The 21,667-nt window shown below is 39.3% G+C and overlaps 1 protein-coding gene across 4 annotated transcripts in view; it reads right to left on the reverse strand.

The window, feature by feature from the left end:
- The window catches only part of FLVCR2 (FLVCR choline and putative heme transporter 2), a 51,142-nt gene that overhangs the window by 19,844 nt on the left and 9,631 nt on the right, over positions 1 to 21,667 (reverse strand). For all 4 annotated transcript variants that reach the window (XM_088145311.1, XM_025172062.2, XM_015889500.3 and 1 more), the window contains exons 2-3: positions 13,769 to 13,910; positions 13,033 to 13,173 (exon numbers count right to left, since the gene is read on the reverse strand). In XM_088145311.1, coding sequence (XP_088001437.1) covers positions 13,033 to 13,173; positions 13,769 to 13,910 — 283 coding nt within the window. The remainder of the gene's footprint in view (positions 1 to 13,032; positions 13,174 to 13,768; positions 13,911 to 21,667) is intronic.

Genomic DNA, 21,667 nt, shown 5'->3' on the forward strand with positions numbered 1-21,667 from the left:
ATATCTATTGTCCACCATGTGTGGAAAGAGGAGTGTCATGATAGTTGAGCATGAGTTATATCAACCCTGGAAAATATCCCACTGTTATGCCCGTATTTCTGGGAGGATGAGATATGACATTCGTGCAATGCAACTCAATTTTTTAAAGCAGTTTTTTTGGCTTGTTGGTATTCGTTATTGTTGTTTTCAAAAGGGAATGGTATTGGGAAAATTGTGACGGTAAGGGCAACACAGCAGCCAAAAGGAAAGAAGAAAAGAGATTTAGGCTGTTGACACATTCACATGCACCTAAGAGTAAACTGCTTAAGTACGTAAAGGATTATGCTAAGAGACTACGATCCCATACATAATTTCCTAAGAGTAAGGCCCTTTGAATTCAATATTTGCCTCTGAAAAGTATAGGCAGAACTTTCAGAAGCCACATATAAATGGAGTCCTTTCCAAAATAAGATTCAGTATTTGAAATGAGCAGAGGAGTTGATACTTTTCATTCAAGGAAAGAAAACTAATCAAGTAAAAATAATCACAAAAGTAATGTCAATATTTTAGATCTCTTCTCTTCCTGAATTCCCATTTATTGAGCCATTGATTTCAAGGAAACAATAACAATGGAAGAAAAAGAAACCTAGAGTGAATACATTTAAGTTCTTTCATAATGTTATCCATAACCTTGTTTGTCTGTTTTTGGCTAAGTTGTGCAGATAAACTGTATGTTATATAAACTCAGAAATGATTGTGATTCACACAGAAAACATGGTTAATCAAACCACAACTTTGTATGCTGTGTGAAGGAGATCAAAGGAAGGACACAATGAGAAAAGTATGCCATTTAACATTTTGCCCTGGGGCCTCTTGGAAGTTTGAAAGGCTCTGAATATATGAAGTTTCTCTAATAATCATGTGGAAGATGAATGCTTATAGATGGAACAAATGCAAAGCAAAGCTATAGAAATCGAATAAATAAATAAATATGTTTTTGTATTCTTACTATTAATTATTGAAATCAATGCCAATATTCAGAGATTAGTTTCTTCCATAACACCTCTATAAGATTAAATGGGTACTGGGTATATTTGTCTCCCCAGCATATACATGGCATCACAGGCTCATCCTCGTGCTCTCCTAACCACACTACAAATATGGCCTGGAAACCATTTTTGGTACGTCACAGCATAAGAATGTTGCCTTTGTTTCATCCATATCCTACAGTTGAGGCAAGTTAGAGTCATCTTTAGCTGTTCCAGTTTTAAAGTAATGTTTTCCCCTTTTCTCCTGACAAAATTTGTGTGATGGACACAATCTAGCACACTTCACTGACAATATGGTTGATGATATGGTCAGGGGTTACAATCTGCCCAGCTCATATTGACCACTTTAGGCTATGGTAAGTTCCCCATCACTGGGCACTGCCATCCAGGTCATTCTGGTTTAGGCTGCAAAAGACACTAGAGACCTAACTTCTGCAAAGCCCTCTTCCTGTGTAAGGCTTAGTCAGCGATTTCTGACTTGCTTATCAGGTCTTAAATGTGCTCCTAATATACAAGGGCTTGGTGTCCTTTCAGGACTGGATTTGGTATTGGATCCAACCTACTTTTCTTTGGTGTTAATCAAAATCCACTCTTCTGAAGTCCAATATGCAGGTCTGACCTTTCTCTTCCTCCTCCTCTAATGAATTCATGATTAACATGATACTTTTCCTCTAAGATAGTAGTCAGTTTCATTTTTCAACCAGTTCTTCCCCTTTTTGAGGTTTAGCTCCAGGTCAGCAGACCTCCTTGTTCTTTCTTCCATCTTCTGACAAATGAAATTGTCAATAATTGCAGAAAGAATCTGTTGGACTTGCAATTCTTGATAGAGTCAGATTCCCAGGAGATGTCAAGATAACTGAAAACTTCCATTTATCACGATTGCATGCCTGTCTGAAAGACTGGTCCTGATGCAGAAAGACCTCTTCCATGCCTGTCCATGAAATCTATAATAAACTCCCATGATGGTATCATTTTTGTTTCTTTTTCTTTTTCTTCTTACCCAAACACTTCCAACATGATTTCCATTCTCTCATTCCTAAATTTCTGCAAGTTTTTTTTTATATACAGGCAACATTCTACCCTTATCTTGAGTTTGTTCCTTTTGAATAAACTGTAGCCTTCCAGTGTTATATGCCAACCATGAGTATTATTATTACTATTTATCATATTTATATAGCCACCCATCTCACACAAGGTAACTATGAGCGGTGTACAACAATTAAAAAAAATAAGTACATAAAAAACTATATATAAAAAACAGTAAAAACACACAAAAACAGGAGGGGGTAAAATTAATAAGGGAGCCATTGTAAAATCTCCCCAGTCCCCTGGGAGCCCCAGGCCTGATCACATAGCCAGGTCTTGAGGGACTTACAGAATGTTAAGAGGGATGGAGCTAACCTCACTTCCAGGGGGAGGAGATTCCACAAGACAGGCACCACAGTAGAGAAGGCTCGCCTCCTGGGACCCGCCAGATGTAATTCTCTAGCAGATGGGATCCGCAGCATGCCTTCTCTGCCAGATCTGATGGGACAGGAAGATGTAATCGGGGAGAGGTGGTCCTTCAGGTAACCCAGCCCCATGCCATGAAGGGCTTTAAAGGTCAAAACCAGCACCTTCAATTGGACCTGGAAGCAAACTGGCAGCCAGTGCAGCTTGCAAAACAGAGGTGTAATGTTACCACCCTAGGGGCACACATAACTGCCCGTGCTGCTGCACTTTGCACCAGTTGAAGCTTCTGGATACTCTTCAAGGGTAGCCCCATGTAGAGCGCATTACAGAAATCCAAACGGGAGGTGACCAGGGCATGAGTAACAGTGATTAGATCCCTCTGATCTAGAGTATCATCCCCCCAAATCCAGTGATGTTGATGAACTCATATTTGTCTTCCTGAGTTAGGATCACTAGTTTTCTCTGTTTATTTCTCATATTCTGTGTACTGGTATAGAAACATCTGAAGTATTGAGTGGCATCATCTACTGGCCTGTCTGTTATAGTTTCTTCCAAAACTCAGACTGCCAATAGAAGAGAATATGGGTAGCCAAGGGTTGAACTGTGGAGTCCTTGGAGTTCTCTGAGCTTGGTTGTTTTCTTGCAAATGTTTTGTTACCTGGCTAGGTAACATCTTCCAACAACGTAACACTGAAGATCTTACCTAACCAGGTAATGAAACATTTGCAAGAAAACAACCAAGCTCAGAGAACCCCAAGGACTCCACAAAACTCAGAGTCCCTATCCTGGTCTCCTGCTTCTTCCTTTGTGCTCTGCTTTCTTGACCCCAGTCCTTGGCTTCATATTTGGTTCTGGGTTTTTGCCACCATCCTTCTTTTATTGTAGTTTAATGGTCTCCTGATGAGACTGGCAAGGTACCTGCCAAACACTTCCTTCCCAGTCTTCATAAGATATAGCCCATCTCTTTCCAGAAGTCCTTCATGAAGGTAGCATAGTCCATTGTCATAGAATCTAAATCCTTCTCAGCAATACCATCTACAGAGCCAATTGCTAATTTCTGGAATCCTGTCTGTTTTCCACCATGACCTTCAATTGGAAGCACTGATAAAACACTATGCTCTCAGTTACTTCATTTTCATAACCAAGGTCTCGTAATCTCTGAAAAAATTTTCAAGGTCTCTTCTGACAATGCCATCAATCCCCATATTAATCAAGAAGGAAAGCATACAATGTCAGGGGATTGGATATTCTTGGTAATTTCTCTGTCACATCCAGGATACAGGCACCTGAAAGATATCACTGATATACCCACAACTTTATATCAGGTCTGCATACAGCCACTTGGGTTCCTCTCAGCACAGAACTGCCCACCGTCACGTCACATTTGTTCTTTTACTAAGCAGCGCATGGTTTCTTCAGTCCACTGTGGTCCAAATGTTATTCCACCATGTTCCATGTCAGGTTTTGTTCAGATGGCTGTGGATCAACCTCTGCAGGTAAAGACTAGCACCAGTCCTGAGCACCATTGGCACTGAATGCCTCCTAATACTTGCTTTTCTTTGGGTCATGTGCTTCCACAAGTTTGCCTCTTTGAAAGGGAGTTTTTCTGGTTCTCAGATGTTCTCTTCATTTCTCTGCACCCCTAGAGAGCTTCAGGTATCCTGTCCAGGAAATCTTCTTTTTCCCTAAGCACTGCAATGTAGAAATTCTTTATTCTCCTCTCACTTTCTTTTCCAATAAGGACACAAGCTTATGTAGTTTGGATCCTCTTCAGGCAGGAAAACAACCATTGCATACCCTTTGCAGATCACACTATTTCCCGCATTGCCCATGTTATTTACATCTTCCCTTACCAACTTCCCCGGCCAAACTCCCTTGCAAATTTCTATTACCTTCCTGGTAGTGAGCTCCCAGAAACTGTCTCTGGGAGAGGATTAGCTGAGACTGGAAGAATCATAGCATTATAGAATTATGTAAGGGATCACAAACAACATTTTTATTTATTATTTTTATTTATTATTTAACTTGTCCCCGCCCATCTCCCCACAATGGGGGACTCTGGGCGGCTTACAACACACTAAAAACATAAATACAATTAAAAACTATAAAAACCAAACATTAGAAACATAAAAAAGCTAAAACATCTAGTCCAATCTTCTGCAATGTACAGGAAAGTCAATTAACCCATCCTTCAGAGGTGGCTCTTCAATGTTTCTTAAAAACCTCCACAGATCAGAGAGCCCACAACCTCCATAGGTAGACTGTTGTATAGATCCAATAGAAGAAAATGTTACATAGATCTTACCATCAGGATTTTTTCCCTTCTATTTAAACAAAATCTAGATATTTACAACTTAAACCCATTATTTCTGGTTCTAGTTTCTGTGGCAATGGAAAATAGTTCCTGAACATCTTCCCTATGGTACCCTTTTATAAATCTGATGTCATGCCTCTCCTAAGTCTTTTTTTTTTTTCCTCCAGGTTGAACAACCCAAGTTTTTTCAGGCTGTCATTATAGGGTATGTCTTCAACTCCCTGTATCACCGTTTTTGCCCTCCTCTGAAACTCTTCTAACCTGTCAATATCCTTCTAGAAATGTGGTACCCAGAAACGTACACAGTACTCCAGTTGTGGTCTCACCAGTGCAGGGTAGAGAGGAATAAAGATTTAATGTGTCTTTGACAAAATGCTTGTTCTAGCAGCTGTCTCATAGGGCTGGCTCATGTTCAGCTTGTTATCAATGATCACAAGTTCTTCTCTGATGTTGTGATTCCAAGTCATGAATCCCTGTCTTGTATGCATGGCCTATATTTTTCCTTCCTAAATGTAATATCTTACATTTCTCCCTCCTGAAGGACACCTTGTTCCTCTCAAACCAATCTTCCAACCTGCCCAGATTACTTTGCAATCTTCTTCTGTCATCCTGTGTGTTGGCCAGGTCTCCCAATTTTGTGTCATCTGCAAATTTCATAATTATAACCTTTACTAGTTAGGCAGTTTTTTTCAAGTTCTTTTCAGTTTTGGTTCAGTATTAATCCAGCATTAGCAGCCTATTTTTTAGCTTGCAAATGAAGTAAGGAGTTTTCTTTGTCTATGAAAAGATGTTCCTGTGGTATGTGATGGGACTCTACCCAGGTTACCGCCCATCTATCTAAGTGTTTACTTAGAGCTACATCAGTTTCATTCATAATGGTGTGTTTTGCTGTGTTTCATTTTCCCAGTATAATCAGAAAGAAACAAATGTGCTAACAGAAACACAGTCTGAGCTTCCCCAAAGCACAGTGATTGAGTTCCTAAGCATTTAAAACTGCACACAATTCAGATTTATTACCCAACCTTTGCCAGAGAATTAATGACCATGGCTATAGTAGTAGTTTCCAAATGTTTATGCCAGCAATCACGATCAATCCTCATCTGTTATTCTTTAAAAATATAGCTTGCCCTTTACTCCAAATAAAATAATGATATCTTCTCATTGAGCCAGTTTGGTGTAGTGGTTAAGGCATCAGGCTAGAAACAAACAGACTATGAGTTCTAGTCCTACCTTAGGCACAAAGCCAGCTGGGTGATCTTGGGCTAGTCAGTCTGCCCAGCCCTAGGGAGGAGGCAATGGCAAACCACTTCTGAAAAACCTTGCCAAAAAAACTGCAGGGACTTGTCTAGGCAGTTGCCAGGAGTCAACACTGACTTGGAGGGACACATAGTATCTCATAGTTCTGCCGCTCAATATGGGGAACAAGATTTTTTTCAAATGCTCAGTGGAATGGACTGCTCATGTGGCCATGCCCATGTGGGATCTGAATATGGAGCAAGAATGCTGCATTGTCAGCAGGGTTATTGCATGAAGACACAATTCAGCATATTTAACTTCACTTTAAAAGCCACAGAATGGGAACTGTAGAATTACAAGAAGGCAATAAAGATGGGGGAATAATTCAAAGTTTACTGTAGGCAAAGGAAGGAAAGGACCAAGTTCAGATGACATGATAGTAAATTTCTAATATAGTTTTATGTATTTGAAAAGCATATGGTAATCACTTTCTTTGATCAATCAGCAGAGAATGATAAGGCAAGCAAAGAGCTGACAGTACACATTCCAATAAACCATCTTACATATTGAGACAACCAAAAGCCTTGCCCTTTGCGCTTTTTTTTTTTTTTACAAAACTTCTCAGAGGAAAAAAAACACTCGAGGCCAATGACCCAAAGAAATGGCAGAGGCTGAGAACTTGTAAAGTCCTTTCTCATCTTTTGTGCTAACAGAGCCTATAAACATGGCCTTTGTGTTTCCAGTACTAATGGGGAACAACACTCTCTTTGTTCCTGGATATTAAATAGAACCTGACACCAGTGACACTTAACACTAACAAATGTGTTCAGTCTACTATTATCAACTTGAGATTTACTCTGAACTGCAGACTTTATGGCTGAAGGATCTGGCTTGAGTTTTGGATTTTCATGCTTCTTCCTGATCCCCTGTTGTTATGTTAAACAACTTAGCTGATGTTGAAAGCTTTCATATTGTTTTGGTTCATTTTGATATGATTAAAATACAGATTTAGTATTTTTCTATACAACAGTATCACTTTCACAATATATATTACATATATGTAATTATGCACATATATGCCATGTACATATATGCATAATTACATATATGTATTAGATATGTAATTACATAATATCAATATATGCACAATTACAAGCATCAATATATGCTGCCCTGCACGCCACAGGTCCTGCCATGCTCAGCTGACCTTTGCTCGACCTTTCCAAAAGCTTTCCAAAGCATCGCAAGAACGGCACACACTATTTGGGGAATGGCGCAAGCAGTCTCAGGAAGAAGGCCTGGCGCGGCCAGCATCTGCCTCTCATAGGGTCAAGCTGGGCACACCTCATCAGCAGCGGGAGGAAGACAACAAAGGTCAGCTAGGCATGGCAGGGCCTGCGGAAGGCAGGGCAACTGAGGCTTTGTGCTGGGGTGCTGGGGTGGCTGGCCGTGGTGTGGGCTTGAGGTGACACTCCTCAGCAGCAGCGCTGGGGCTGAAGTAGAGGCCTAGGGACGGTGGCAGCCAGCTGAGACTGCTGAAGGGCCCAGGCCTCTACTTTAGCCCCAGTGCTGCCACTGAGGGGTGCCACTGTGCAGGGCAGGTGGGGGAGATGAAGAAGAGACACAGGAGGCAGTCCCTACCTTACCAAGGATCGGGGCTGGAGGGACCAAGCCGGGAATGGTTTGGATCAGGGTAGGTCCTCGCCTAATAACCAGTGGGATTCAGTTAACCACAGCAACAGGGACTGCTGGGATTGCCATTGCTAAGCAATATGGTCATGTGATGTCATGCTTTACAACCACATTGCTTAGCAATGGAAATTCCAGTTCCAATTACTGTCGTAACTTGAGGACTACTGTAATAGCCGTAAAAGAGGAAATTTGGAATTTTTTATGGGATTGATTCTTTCCCATGTTCTTCCTACAGTCCCTCTCTCCCAATAAACTCCTTTTTATACATAGGGATTTGGTTTCAGTAGTTTATTAACAAAATCTGTCATTTAAACTTTTACTACATATACAAACTGCATGGAACACAGCTCAGCCATGTATTTCAGCACTGGCACAAGATTAAGCTCTATAATTCTGTGGTTTGTTCAGGAAACTTAAAGCATCTTCCTTGCAAAGTAAATATGAGAAAGCAGTGTGACATGGCTGTGAAAAAAGACAAAAGCTATTTTAAGCTGCACCAACAGAAGCACTATATAATTCCCCTTTATTCTAGTTTGTTGAGATTCCACCTCAAGTCATATGTCCAGTTCTGGGCACCATACTTTAAGAAAGATTCAAAGAAATTTGAACAGGTTCACCAAAGGGTAACAAGGGTGGTGAGAGTGACAGAGCCTTGAGAAAAGGTTACTGAAGGGGGATATGATATCACTCTTTAAATGCCTGAAATGATATTATTTAAAAGATCAAGATTAGATTTCCCTTGTTCCAAAGTGCAGGATACAAATTAATGAATTAAGTTAGAGGAAGGCAAATTCTAACTGAATCTTAGAAAAAGTTTCCTATGGCAAAAGTAATTCAGCAATGGAACTAGCTACCCAGGGACATGGTGGGCTCCCCTTCACTGGATATTCAAAGCTCGGATATTCAGTGCTAAACAACCAACTCTCCAGGATGCTTTAATTTACATTCCTACACTAAGCAAAGATTGACCTAAATGGCTCCTTCCAACTCTATATTGTTATGCCTACTTGGCTCTCAAAACAGTTCCAATACAGTCATAGCAGTATCTGACTGCAGACCTCTTCAATTAGCATTTATAATCAATTTTTTTAAAGTTCCTCAAGTTCCTTATCAGTGAAGAAAGACTAGAAGTCAAGGACTGAAAAGAGATGACAAAGACACATTCTTCAAAACTACAGACTGCAAAAGATTAAACATGCTAACTGGCAATATCAGAGTGAAAAATTCTCCCAGGAAGTTCCATTTTCATCCTTTTGAAATTATTTTATTTGACCATTGATTCTCAATATTTATTTATTTACTGGAAATTCCAGGATCTTGGACTACAGAAAGACATAGAGAGAAAGAGAAGGGGAGAGAGAGAGAGAGGATGACGTTTGTGCTTCTACATTTTCATCAAAGAAATAGAACTTTACTAAGATTGTCTTCTAGCAATTTACTGTAATAGTCTGAGCAACTAGGCAGAATTGGAAAAACTGGTACAACCTGCAAAACGACTTCTCACTCAATATATCCATTACATGTACAGATCCAAGGTATTTTTAAACTTGAGAAAACCAGGGGCTGAATGAGCCCATTCCCATTCCCATATACATATTTTCACATGCATGCACACACAAACTTCTCATTGCATCTTATGCCAATGTAATTTTTTCCCCATTGTCTTTTCTCCTTTAATGTCCATGGAGAAACTTGAAATACTGGAAGAGCTCAACAGATTGTATTTCACTGATCAATGTTCTAAATCTAGTTCAACTTTTATTATGACCTTTAGCCAACAAATACTAATCAACGTTACTGTAATGAATGAAAAATATCACTCCATATGATCATTTCAAATACTTGTATGGGCCTAGGGTGATTGTCCCCACTGCCTACTCCTCTCCACTCCACTCCAAAAAAGGCCCTAAACAGAATCCAGAAGAAACTCTGCACCTCTTTCAGATACGAAGAATCCAGGCAGCCTTTAACCACATGGCAGAAATAAAACCAGGTATGTGAGGCTTCCCTCAAAGTTTTTTGCAACACTGTATTATAAACATGGTTGCTCAATTAGGCTGGGCAGAGTATCTGAGGAATAAGGAACTACTGTGCAGACAGAGTAACACTGGTGCTTTTTTATTCAGAGAAAAACAGCCATCAATTCACTCATGCTGTGCTGGGCAACATAACCAAGAAAAAATATTTCAGAAGAGCTGCCTTTTCAGAGATCTGAACAAAATTCCTCTTTTTTAAGATGAGACGTCAAGTGAGTTTCCTTCAGGATTGAGATGCACTGATTGAGTGTGTCTGATCTTTGGAGGACATACGGTACTCATGCACAGTTGCAGTCCCACAAGAGACAATGGAAGAACTGCAGGGTTAAGAAATAGCGGGACAGACTTAAGGGAAGGCCGCACACAACACAGTCTCCACTCTCTCTCCACTCCTTTTCTCAGCCCCATACATACATCAGCAACAACTCCTTTTACTACCAGTTTTGTAAAAATAAATAAAATAAAATACAGTAAATTCCCATGCAGTCTCTGAGGCTTTCTAGAAAACAACAATTTTTTTCTGTCCACCTTTTTTTCTTATCATGTATATAAATTATGGAATTGTGTGCCATGTGTAAGCCAACAAGATGCTTGAATTAGGCATAGGGACTGTGAATTGGTAGACTTTCTACCACTTCCAAAGTCCTTTCTGGCTTGGTTGGGGAGGCAGGGTTTTTTTCCTTAATTTCTACAGTTTTCTTAAAACAAAAAACACCCACTCACTTCCAAAAGTGTCTCTATTTGTTGTTGTTTAGTCGTTAAGTCGTGTCCGACTCTTCGTGACCCCATGAACCATATTGCGCCAGGCCTTCCTGTCCTTCACTGCCTCCCTGAGTTTGCTCAGTTTCATGCTCATTGCTTCAGTGATGCTATCTAACCATCTCATCCTCTGCCGTCCTCTTCTCCTTTTGCCTTCAATCTTTCCCAGCATCAGGGTCTTCTCCAAAGAGATCTCTCTTCGCATTAGGTGACCAAAGTATCTGAGCTTGAGCTTCATTATCAGTCCTTCCAATGAACAATCAGGGTTAATTTCCTTTAAGATTGACTGGTTTGACCTCCTAGCAGTCCAGGGGACTCTCAAGAGTCTTCTCCAGCACCACAGTTCAAAGGCATCAATTCTTCGGCGCTCGGCCTTTTTTATGGTCCAGCTCTCACAGCCATACATTACTACTGGAAAAACCATAGCTTTGACTATGCGGATCTTTGTTGGCAAGGTGACGTCTCTGCTTTTTAATATGCTGTCTAGGTTTGCCATAGCTTTCCTCCCAAGGAGCAAGCGTCTTTTAATTTCATGGCTGCAGTCTCCGTCTGCGGTGATCAACTGCAGCCTGGTGTACTTAGATGTGTCTAATCTTAAATCTGTTGCAGTTTTGGATGCCGCAAATCCAAAATTATTCCTGAATTTCCCATTTTCAGCCAAATATCAATGGAAACAGATACAGACCTTCCCAGGAGCATAACTAGGAATTCTGGGACAAACATGTTCCCACCATCAGTAGTGGAAGGAAACTGTCACCCATCCTAAACCATTCCAGATAGCAAACAGGATTTGGTTTTGTTCTCAAAGTTGCTGTTTTAAAATACTGAACTGTAAAACTCTATAGATTTGGAAGTAAACGTTTTTTTAAAGTTTATGATCATAAAATGGTACCAACAAGCAGAAGATAAGAAAACAAAGAATTAGCATTGATTGTATATTCCTTCCCTCCAGGTTAAAAGAAGCAACTGATAAAAATAGGGGAGAATAACAACATTTCTAACTGATAAAGAATGAAAAAACTGCAAAAGTGCAGAGTGGAGAGTGATCAAAAAAGGAATAGAAAGAGCTAATAATTAAGTCCAAAGAATAACAAGCAAGGTGAGTTGAAAGAAGATATTTAACAACTATTAACATAATTCAAGAAGAGTAGCAAATTATTGAAAAGTATCAGAAGCAAGCAAAATGAAACAAAAATATCATTCATTTTAATGAGCAGCAAAGATTGATGGGAAAAAAGCCTAGAATGAAATTCAGAATGAAAATGGAAGATAGGACCAGAAAGACATCAGACAGACAGGAAAAGAGAAAAAGGGGGGATTCGGGGGTAAAAAGTGGAGAACTCAAGTAGAAATGAGCAGCAGAGAGATGAGATGAGAAGTAGAGCATCACCAAGCAACCAAAAGCATCAGACATGCAGGAAAGGAAAAAGTGACAGGAACTATTAAGCAAGTTCATCCATTTATTAACAGATGAGCAACAGTTTAATAGCCCAGAACAAGGAAAAAAGGGAGAGAATAAGAAAAATGCAAGATGATGAACCAGAACTGGAGGAGAAAATCCCCAGATCAATTAAGATAACTTATTGTTAGTAGGCAACAGAGGTATGTAAAACTTTTCAAATTCAAAGCAGCTCATTTGAATATGATACATGTTCTCCATTCTCACCAGAAATATTCACAAGACCTGAAATGGTCTTGGTATGAGTTCAGAATACCTGTTTCAAGCTCAAAACAAACTTGTTTCAAGCACTGAACACGTCCAGAAAGGTCATAATAGCATCAGGATAATTCCACTACAGTCAGAACACTTATTTCAAGCTCAAAACAGTTCACATTCTAATTTTTTGGATATCTCTATGAGTCATATAAAAAGGCTATTAATAATAAATAAATAAAATAAGCCACCCACAATACACCCAGATTAGTATTTTCAGTGCATTTTAGCTATACAATACAATTTACCCATATCCAAACGGAAATAAAATACAACATGAACGTTGTTTTGGATGTAGCTTGGATTTTTAATAAAGGAGTAGTTCCCAGGTACAATTGTGAAAATGTAGTGTTATTGTAAATGGAGACTTAACGCTAAAATAATACTGACATTTCATAACTGCACTTGTAAGGATTGAAAAGTTAACTGCAAAAAAAAAAAAGACTTAATAAAGACACTTGTTTTCCCACAGAGGCAGGGGAAGGAAAGGAAGTTCAGCGCCTGATTATGCTTTGAAGAACTGACCTTGTCTCCTCTCTAAAGTAACACTAGTTGCAGATTGCCTTGGTAAAATTAATCCTTTGATATGCGTCTGTTTAGAGTAACTTTCATTTAATTATATCTTTAATTTCTTTTGGGAACAAATACATTTGTTTAAGGAGCATCCTATTTGGGGAATGTTTACTGCCTTATTTGTAAACCAAGGTGCTAGCAGAAAAATAGCCTAAATGAAATAGTACAAATAAATATGAAAAGAAGTGACATGTTATACGATCCTTCTAACCAAGGAAGAGATCTTACCATAAGTGACTATCAATAGCACGAAGTTAACATTAGAAAATAGCCGGAAGATAGATTTCAGATAGGAATATTCCTCTGGAGCTGCTGACTGGATTGCAGCCTGGGCCCGGCTTGGAGGATATGGAGGCTTTTCCTGGAACACTAAAAAAAAAAAAAGGACAGAACCAGAAATGAGTAACAGCAGATTAAAGTAAATGCTTGATTCTGGGGTGTAGTGGAAATAATGGAGCCACAGGTGAAAAGACATCTGAAATAAAAGTATAAATGCCCAAACATTTTAAACCAAAGTTTTTAACCAACATTTGTTGGATATCTGTAGTGGCCCAGTTTGCAAATAACACTAAACTACAATGGGTGGATTTACACATCATACCAAGCTAAAACAAACAAACCACACTTTGGCATAGTATTATGTATTGGTAGTCCAGTTTAGGGACCAGAACTCTTTTTCTGGTCCCCATTCTTCTCCACCAGATTTCTGTTCTATTGGGCATCTGTTGTGTCCATGTGCCCATTTTCTATTCATTTGTTTTTATAATTCAGCACCTAATGAAGACTTTTTAAAGAGTTCCTTCTCCTTCCCAACAATTACTCTAGCTCTATCACCCCATTTCTGGTTTCCCTCAGGATTTTTATAACTCCCAGTCCAGATCGGATGCTCCAGCAATATAGCACCCACCTCGGCTGGTCGATATGCCCAATCTTCAACTATATTGAATTAATTATTTCTACTTACCCAGGGCAACTAAGATGAAAAGTATTGTTGCCACACCGGCTGTGATAAAAAACATGCTGCCAATATGGTGAGCCAGCTTCTCCTTCTCTTCCAAGTTGGGAACCAGAACTGGGGGGAGGAGGAAACCAACTGCAATGCCAAGCTAAACAAACAAAATACATCAGGTAGAACTTGTCACTTCCTAAATATACAAATGCCTTAATAGAATAGCTAATATGCTTTTAAATGACATCATCTAATATTTTAACAAGAGTTGTAGGAAAATATCATTGCACTATTGACCCTAAGCCTTCTAGTAACAACATCAATAAATTTCATATAGTTTTGAATTTTACTATTATCATTGTATTTATGGGAACTTATATTTATACCTTTATTATAAATGTCTAAAAGGTAAACATCTTAAATCTACAAACAGTCTTAAGAAATTATCATTCATGTGTGTGTGTGTGTGTGCGTGTGTGTGTGTGTGTGTATGTATATTTAATGTATCACTGCTCAATTCTACAAGACCGAGAATAAAGGATTCTCGAGGAATAAAATACTGTAACAACACACAAAATGATGAAACATCAGCAGGAATGATAAGGGAACAAAAACCTTGCAGGAGCAATGCAATACAATTTTGTACAATACAAAAGCAATACACCAATCAAGAGTGAGCAAATACTTGGCAGCCTTTCCAAAACTTCCAAGATGAAGCATCAATGAATTTATTTTTGTTAAAGAGTTTCTGGGGCTGCCAGCAAAGTGATCCTATGAAATTTTATATACCAAAAGAACTATAATCAGAATTTATTCATATAGATCTCAAACAGCTACTAAGAATGCAGGGCAGGTGGCACTTTCTAAGACACTATATAAGGTACATTATCTGAATCTACTTTCTTGAATATGGCATCCTGCTGATGAATTGGATTAGAATATCCAAAATGCCAGTGCTGTCGGAGTTGTAGTCTAAAATACCTGGAGGGAATTAGCTTGGAGAAGTCTGGCCTAGCAGAAGTATCTGATTTGGAAATGACATCAATAAAAGAAATTCCTCAGGAGCTGCAGTTCATCTGCTTTTGGAGTGGGTGTTACTGAGTCAATGAAAGATTATGTTTTTCCTTTCTGCTCCTCCATGACCTCCTCAGGTAAAATGGAGGATTAGGGAACACAGTGAACCCTTTAAAAGGTAAACAGAACAAAGTTAAGAGGCCATTTAGGTAAATTCTTCAAAGGATTAAAAAAATTATAATATGCAGCATTTTTCTACAGGACGAATAAGAGAGCTATCAATAGCCTTCTGAGTGCCTGGAGCTTCACTTCAAATCCCCTCCCTTTCCCCATTACAGTTGTACCATAATCAACATATGTGCTCATATTCACTTTCTCAAATACCCTCCATAATATGAGAAGAGGTCAAATTCTTATCTGTTCCACTAAAAGATCTGGCTTCATAGGGCTTTCATGAGTGTTAAGAACTCTTAAGATGCAATGGCAGTTTCAATAGTGACAGTTTCAATTGCAGCCAATAAAAAAAATTGTCCCTTGGTCCACTGTTTTTATTATTGACAACCACCTAGCTCCAAGATAGTGGCAAACTGAAACCAGCCATAGCATAGAATATCATTCCATCTAAGAATATGGCCTCAAAATAGCCATAAATTCCCAACATTCTATAGCTATCATCATCATCATCTTTATTAAGATTTAATATAGCCATCCATTCCAGCTTGGGTGAACTTGGAAAGCTTTCAGAACAACATATTAAAATACGTGTTTATAAAATGAAGTTTAAATGTATAATGGGACTTGACTATAATCTCTCAAAAACATGGCTTTGCTCATTGTTGTTTTTCTTTCTCCCAAAATCATTGATAAGTTATACTAAAACAAATGACAAGAATAATCATTGAAAACAGAGGAAGCTTTAGGGAGATCCATTAGAAATAATAAGGTTGAGTACTGGTGACTTCATGGATATGAACAAGTCGTTTTCTTGTCAATAATATGGAATTAGGTGTTGCTCCCTGGATATTTCTAAATCTAACCTACAGTCCTGGTATTTCCTGATGTTCTCCCACCCAAATACTAATCAGGACTAACTTAAGTGGCCAGGTGCTGCCAGCTACTGAAGCTCTATATGGCCAATCTGCATTGAAATAAATTAAAGAGATGGATCCTGAAATAAAACAGAACCCTCTTACAGAAGAAAAGGATAAATATTCCAGCATTATGAACAACAAAGATTTGTAGCTGAAGCTATTAACTCTACAACATGGGTTCCTGTTGAGCACCATCTAAATAGACCTCATCACAAACTATAAAACAAACCTTAAACTTGCATCTTTAATAAGAACTACAAACTACATCAATTCTCTTATTGGAAAGCAGGAAGAACTGCAAAGAGTCCTTCAGGACTGAGATAGTTAACAAAAGGAAGAAGTGTGTAAAAAAATAAATAAACAACAATCAACAATGCTCACAAACTACAGTATATATTGATATACAGCAAGGGACTAGTGCCAACTAAAGCTGGCTAACTGAACAGGTCTAATTCTTTATTAGGAAATGATAATGGACTGAAATATTTTATTCCAGATCCATTTGTTTTTTTCCAACTGTAGCTTTCTGTCAAAGGAAACTTGAAAGACAATCTTCAACAGACTATCATGGTCTCTTGGTGTAGACTCTGACCATTTGAGACTAGTATCCAAGCTGCCTGATATTAAATTACTTACCCTGAACAAGGAGGAATCAAAGCTCCTATTTCCACAGGCTGCACTTTGAATGCGGAATCAGAATGCCTGTTCTTCTGATTTTCTGTGACAACTTTCTGTTTGTTATCACAAGCAGTTTCACAATAGCAGACTAAAACATAATTGAAGGTCAGAAAACTAAAACACAGAGTACCTTTTTAAAATATGTGAGAAAAGCGTAGTGAGAAAAGTGTTCACAAATACCAAGTTGCTCCCATCTTCTGGCTTTGGAAGAGAAATTCAAATTCTGAAACAAACTTGTGTCACATTTCACTTTTAAGAAACAAAGTCGTCTCTATGGTAGAACCAAGAATACCAACTAAGCCTACAAATCATTAACTCCTACAATGTTTGTTGGAGGTCTTCACTTGCCAGACACTGCCCTAGTATCCTTCTTTATCATCTCATATCCTGAAGGGCTTTGGAATTCACTACAGTAATATACATGCTATGCAGCCTGAAAAGGATCTAATTCACCATTATCTTTATATGGATGAAAGAGGCACATTAAAAATGAACATCTAATACAAAAATATCTAAGATGTTACATTGTGCAAGAAAAGGCTATTTTCAATATATTGTCTATAATCCTTTCAATGCAAAAAGGAAATTGCAAACTGCTTAATACATTCACCCTTCAAAACATTCCTGTAAGTAGCAAGTAGCCACACCAAATGCCTCAGCAAATGTAAGCAAGCAGAGAAAATTGATGATGCACTGATATATTGTATTCTGCTTCAGAATAAGGGTTCAGTAACAATCCTTAAGGGTCATAATCCAATATTACCCATTCTGTTCGTAGGCCCCTCCTTGCCTCACACACTCAAAATGGGAAGATTTTGAGAACACACAAAGGCTGGCAGCAGAAGGGGAATCACTCTTCCTCTTGCTTCTATTTATGAAAGAAACTTCAATGGAAACAGATCAAGCTTTCATTCAAGTATGACAGAAGATTTTCTTAGTTTCTAAAGTCTTCCCACCTCCCCCCAAAAGAAAAGATGACAGCCAGGTTATTTCCCTTATAATGTAAATAATGTAAATAAAGTACATATATTCATATCCCAAGAATGTAAGAACAGTCCTGTTTGTTCTGATCGAGGCCCATCTTAGTCCAGCATTGCTTCTCACAGTGACCAACCAGATGCCTCAGAGTGCTTGCAAGCAGGAGACAGAGAGACAAACCTCTCCTACCATTGCTCCATTGCAACTGGTATCTGGAGGCATGTCAGCCCCAATCCAGAGGCAATACAGAAGGTCCCCTACATATGAACTTTCAAATTGCGAACCTTGGCCGATACAAACAAGATAGACCCGAAAGTCGGGAGAAAGCGTGACGAAAACTAATCCTTTCCCGCCATCTCCTGACTTCTGGTGCCAACTTCCAGTCCTGACTTCTCGCATGGTTGGTTGTGTTTGGCGGGTGGCGACTGCAAATTGCTTAACTGCAAATGTCTGCAATTAAGCGCAAGAGTCCTGAAGGGGAGGGTGGTAGCGCGAAGAAGCAGCAATCCATTACAATGCTCATGAAGATGGAGGTATTGAAGAAAATGGGGGGGAGGTGAAGATGTCGAATGTGGCATGTTCCTACAGCATGAATCATTCCACAATCAGGACAATCATTAAGAACAAAGACAAGATCATGGAACATATGAAAAGTTCAATGCCTATGCAATCCACAATAATGGGCAAGAGGAGAGGAAAAGTAATGGAAGAGATGGAGGCGCTGCTCGGCATGTGGGTCGAAGACCAGCATCAGTGACGTGTGCTGCTTAGCCTAATGATGATCGAGGAGAAGGCTAAAAGCTTATTCCATGACTTACAACAGAAGGCCGGTGAGGTGCTGCTGAAGAGGCATTTGCTGCAAGCCATGGGTGGTTCCACCACTTTAAGGCTCGTATGAATCTTCATAATGTGAAAATCAGTCATGAGGCAGCAAGTGCAGACGAGGCTGCAGCCAAGGAGTTCCCGGAAACCCTCAAGGAGATCATCAAGGAAGATGGTTATTTGCCCCAGCAGATATTCAATGTGGATGAAATGGGGCTTTATTGGAAGAAAATGCTGGACAGAATGTACAACAGCAAGGAGGAGAAGACCATGCCAGGCTGCAAAGCTGTGAAGGATAGGCTAACTGCTGCTAGCTGGCAATGCATCCCAGAAGTGGAGAGGTACTGCCACGTGAAAAATATCGAGTTCAAGATTCTGCTGATATTGGATAATGTCCTGGGACATCCTCCTTACTTGAACGATTTCCATCCGAACGTGAAGGTTGTGTATCTACCTCCCAACACCACCTCACTCCTGCAGCCGATGGACCAGGGAGTGATAGCAAATCACTTAAAAAAAATACTATCTTTGGCACACATTTAGGCAGGCAGTCCAGGCAACCGAAGTGGACTCACAGATGACCTTGCGCCAGTTTTGGAAGTTCTATGACACCAACAAGGCCATCAAGAACATCAATGCAGCCTGGCATGAGGTTACCGCTGCAAACATGAACAGCGTGTGGAAACGTCTGTGCCCTCAGTTTGTTCAAGACTCTAGCTGGCTTGAAGTGGCAGAAAGGGGGATAACAGGCTGTTATCAACAACTTGGTTGCCCTCAGCAAGGAGCTTCCGCTTGACCTGGAGGAGGGGGACTTTCATGAGCTGTTAGCTGCACAGACAGAGGACCTCTCCAATGAAGACCTCATGGTGTTGGAGGAGCAGCGAAAACAAGAGGAAGAGGAAGAGATCACACCACCGAAGCGGTTCCAGACCGAACTGATGGTGGAAGGGTTCTGCTTGATTGAGAAAGTGCTGTCACTGTTTGAGATGCAGGACCCTAACGTGTCTGCAGCTGTCCATGATGCAATCCAGTGCTACAGCATCATTTATGAGGAGAAGAGGAAGACCACCACCCAAAGTTCACTGGACCACTTTTTCAGGAAGGTGGAAAAAAGTACAGAGGACGAGTCTACACCATCTCTGCAAATGCCTATGCCATTGCCACAAGCGCCTATGCCATCACCACAAGCACCTACGCGATCGCACCAAGTGCCTATGTCAACGCTGCTGCTTATGTAAGGTGCGAATTACGCATTTTTTTTGCTTGTTGGACTTACGAACAAAACGGACTTATGAACAGCCTCTCAGAACATAACCTGTTCATAAGTAGGGGACTGTCTGTATTGCATCTTCAAGACCAATAGTTCTTGATAAACCAGCCTTCCCTACATTTATCCAATTTCCTTTTCAAGTGAGTGACCATCACCATACAGGTATTGTTTGATAATAAAATTCCACATATGAATTCTATGCTATATAAAGAAATGCTTTCTTTCATCTGTTCAAAACTTCTAATTAGCTTTATTGGATGATCTCTGGTCCTAATATTTGAAAAGAAGGGAAAAAAACTTGCTTTCCACTTTTTTCATGCTGTAAATAATTTTATATACCTCAATCATGTCCCCCCAAGTCACCTTTCTTCCAAACTAAACTCCCAAACTTTCTAGCTTTTTCTCATAAAGATTTTGTTTGAGGCATCTGATAGTTTTAAGTTGCAGTCTTCTGCAATTTTTCCAGCACACTATGTTCCTTTCTAGAGCAGTGACAAGAATTTTATACTATATTCCAGATAATGATGTATCATAGAAAAGCATTATAATATTGGCATTTTTATTTTCATTTCCTTCCCAGCTGCTCCCTAGTATGGAATTTGTCTTTTTCACAGCTGCTGCACACTGAATTCACATCATCATTGAACTATATGCTATGACCCCAAGATATTTCTCCTGGTAAGAGTTACAGGCAGATCCCATCAATATATGAAGTGAGGGGTTTCTGACCCAATGTGCATCATTTTTCATTTAAACTGAACTGCATTTGTTTGCTTAATAATTCCCTGGATTAAAGAGATCCTTCTGAAGCTCTTCACAATCATGTTTGGTTTTTATCATTCTGATAGTTTACTATCATCAGCAATTTTGCCCAATTCACTCCTATCCCTAAGTCAAAACCATTTATGAATAAATTAAAAAGCATCAGATCCTTCAGGGACTCAATTTCTTCCCTCCATTTTCCATTTCTTCCTACTCTTTTCTTTCTGATTTTCAAAAATCCAGTTAGCAAACTCTGACAGATCCTCTTATCCCGTGGCTGCTATGTTTATTCAAGAGCCCTTCATGAAGAACTTTGTCAATGGCTTTTTTGAAAACCCAGATATTAATTATGGATTGAATCATTTCAATGCATGTGCCTGCGGATATTCTTAAAACACTCTAAAAGGCTGATGAAGTAAAATTTACCTAATACAGTACAGATTTTCCTTCAGCAAGGCTGTTCCACCATGTGCTTAGTTGTGTTTCCCTTGATTACCATTTCTACAATTTACATGAAACAGTAGTTAAGTTGACCAGCCTATAATTTCCTGGGTCCTTTTTTTAAAAATAGTCTGAGTGACTATATGTGTGTGTGTGTGTGTGCACGCGTGCATGCACGCACACATGCCAGAAAGTCAATGATTTCACAATTGAACTCTTTTAAGAATTTGAGAGTAGATGACACTAGGACCAGTTCTTTGTTATAGTGGTAATCCAAAATGAAAGAAAAGTCTACATAATACAGACTGGACAGCTACATTCAAAGAAAATTTTAGCAATCATTGAATATCTGAACAATATGAAATTAAACGTAAGGGAATATCACAATATACATATACCAGCAGCATTGTTTCAACAGTGCTGGGATGATATGGACCCCATTTCCAATCCTTAACGAAGCTTTTTCCAAACCTCCCTAGAATAATTGTGACTAGATATATCTGAACCACTGTCTCCTTCATAGATATTAATAATGTCTTCTGCTAGGTTGAAAAACTTGGTATTTTCTAAATTTGAAGCACTATTGAAACCTAGAGCAATGAAAGTTTCTGTAAATAGCAAAAAGTCATCTTCCTTAGCAAAGGCAAAACTGACAGTCTGCGTATTGTTAAATAAGACTCAGCAAGACAGGAAAAAAGCCATTCCTATGAGGTCTGGCTAATGCTGAAGTGAACTTTTGCCTGCTTTGGTGAGCAGAGAGTTATAGAAAAATAACAGTACATAAGAACAACTTCCATGTGAGAATCACATTATTTTACAGCAGGAAAGCCAACAAGGAATCTTGTCGCACACTGAAGA

Source organism: Python bivittatus, unplaced genomic scaffold (assembly GCF_059951505.1).
Source record: "Python bivittatus isolate LINGU-HERP-01145 unplaced genomic scaffold, Pbiv_v1 ctg000480_np1212, whole genome shotgun sequence".
Lineage (NCBI taxonomy): Eukaryota > Metazoa > Chordata > Lepidosauria > Squamata > Pythonidae > Python > Python bivittatus.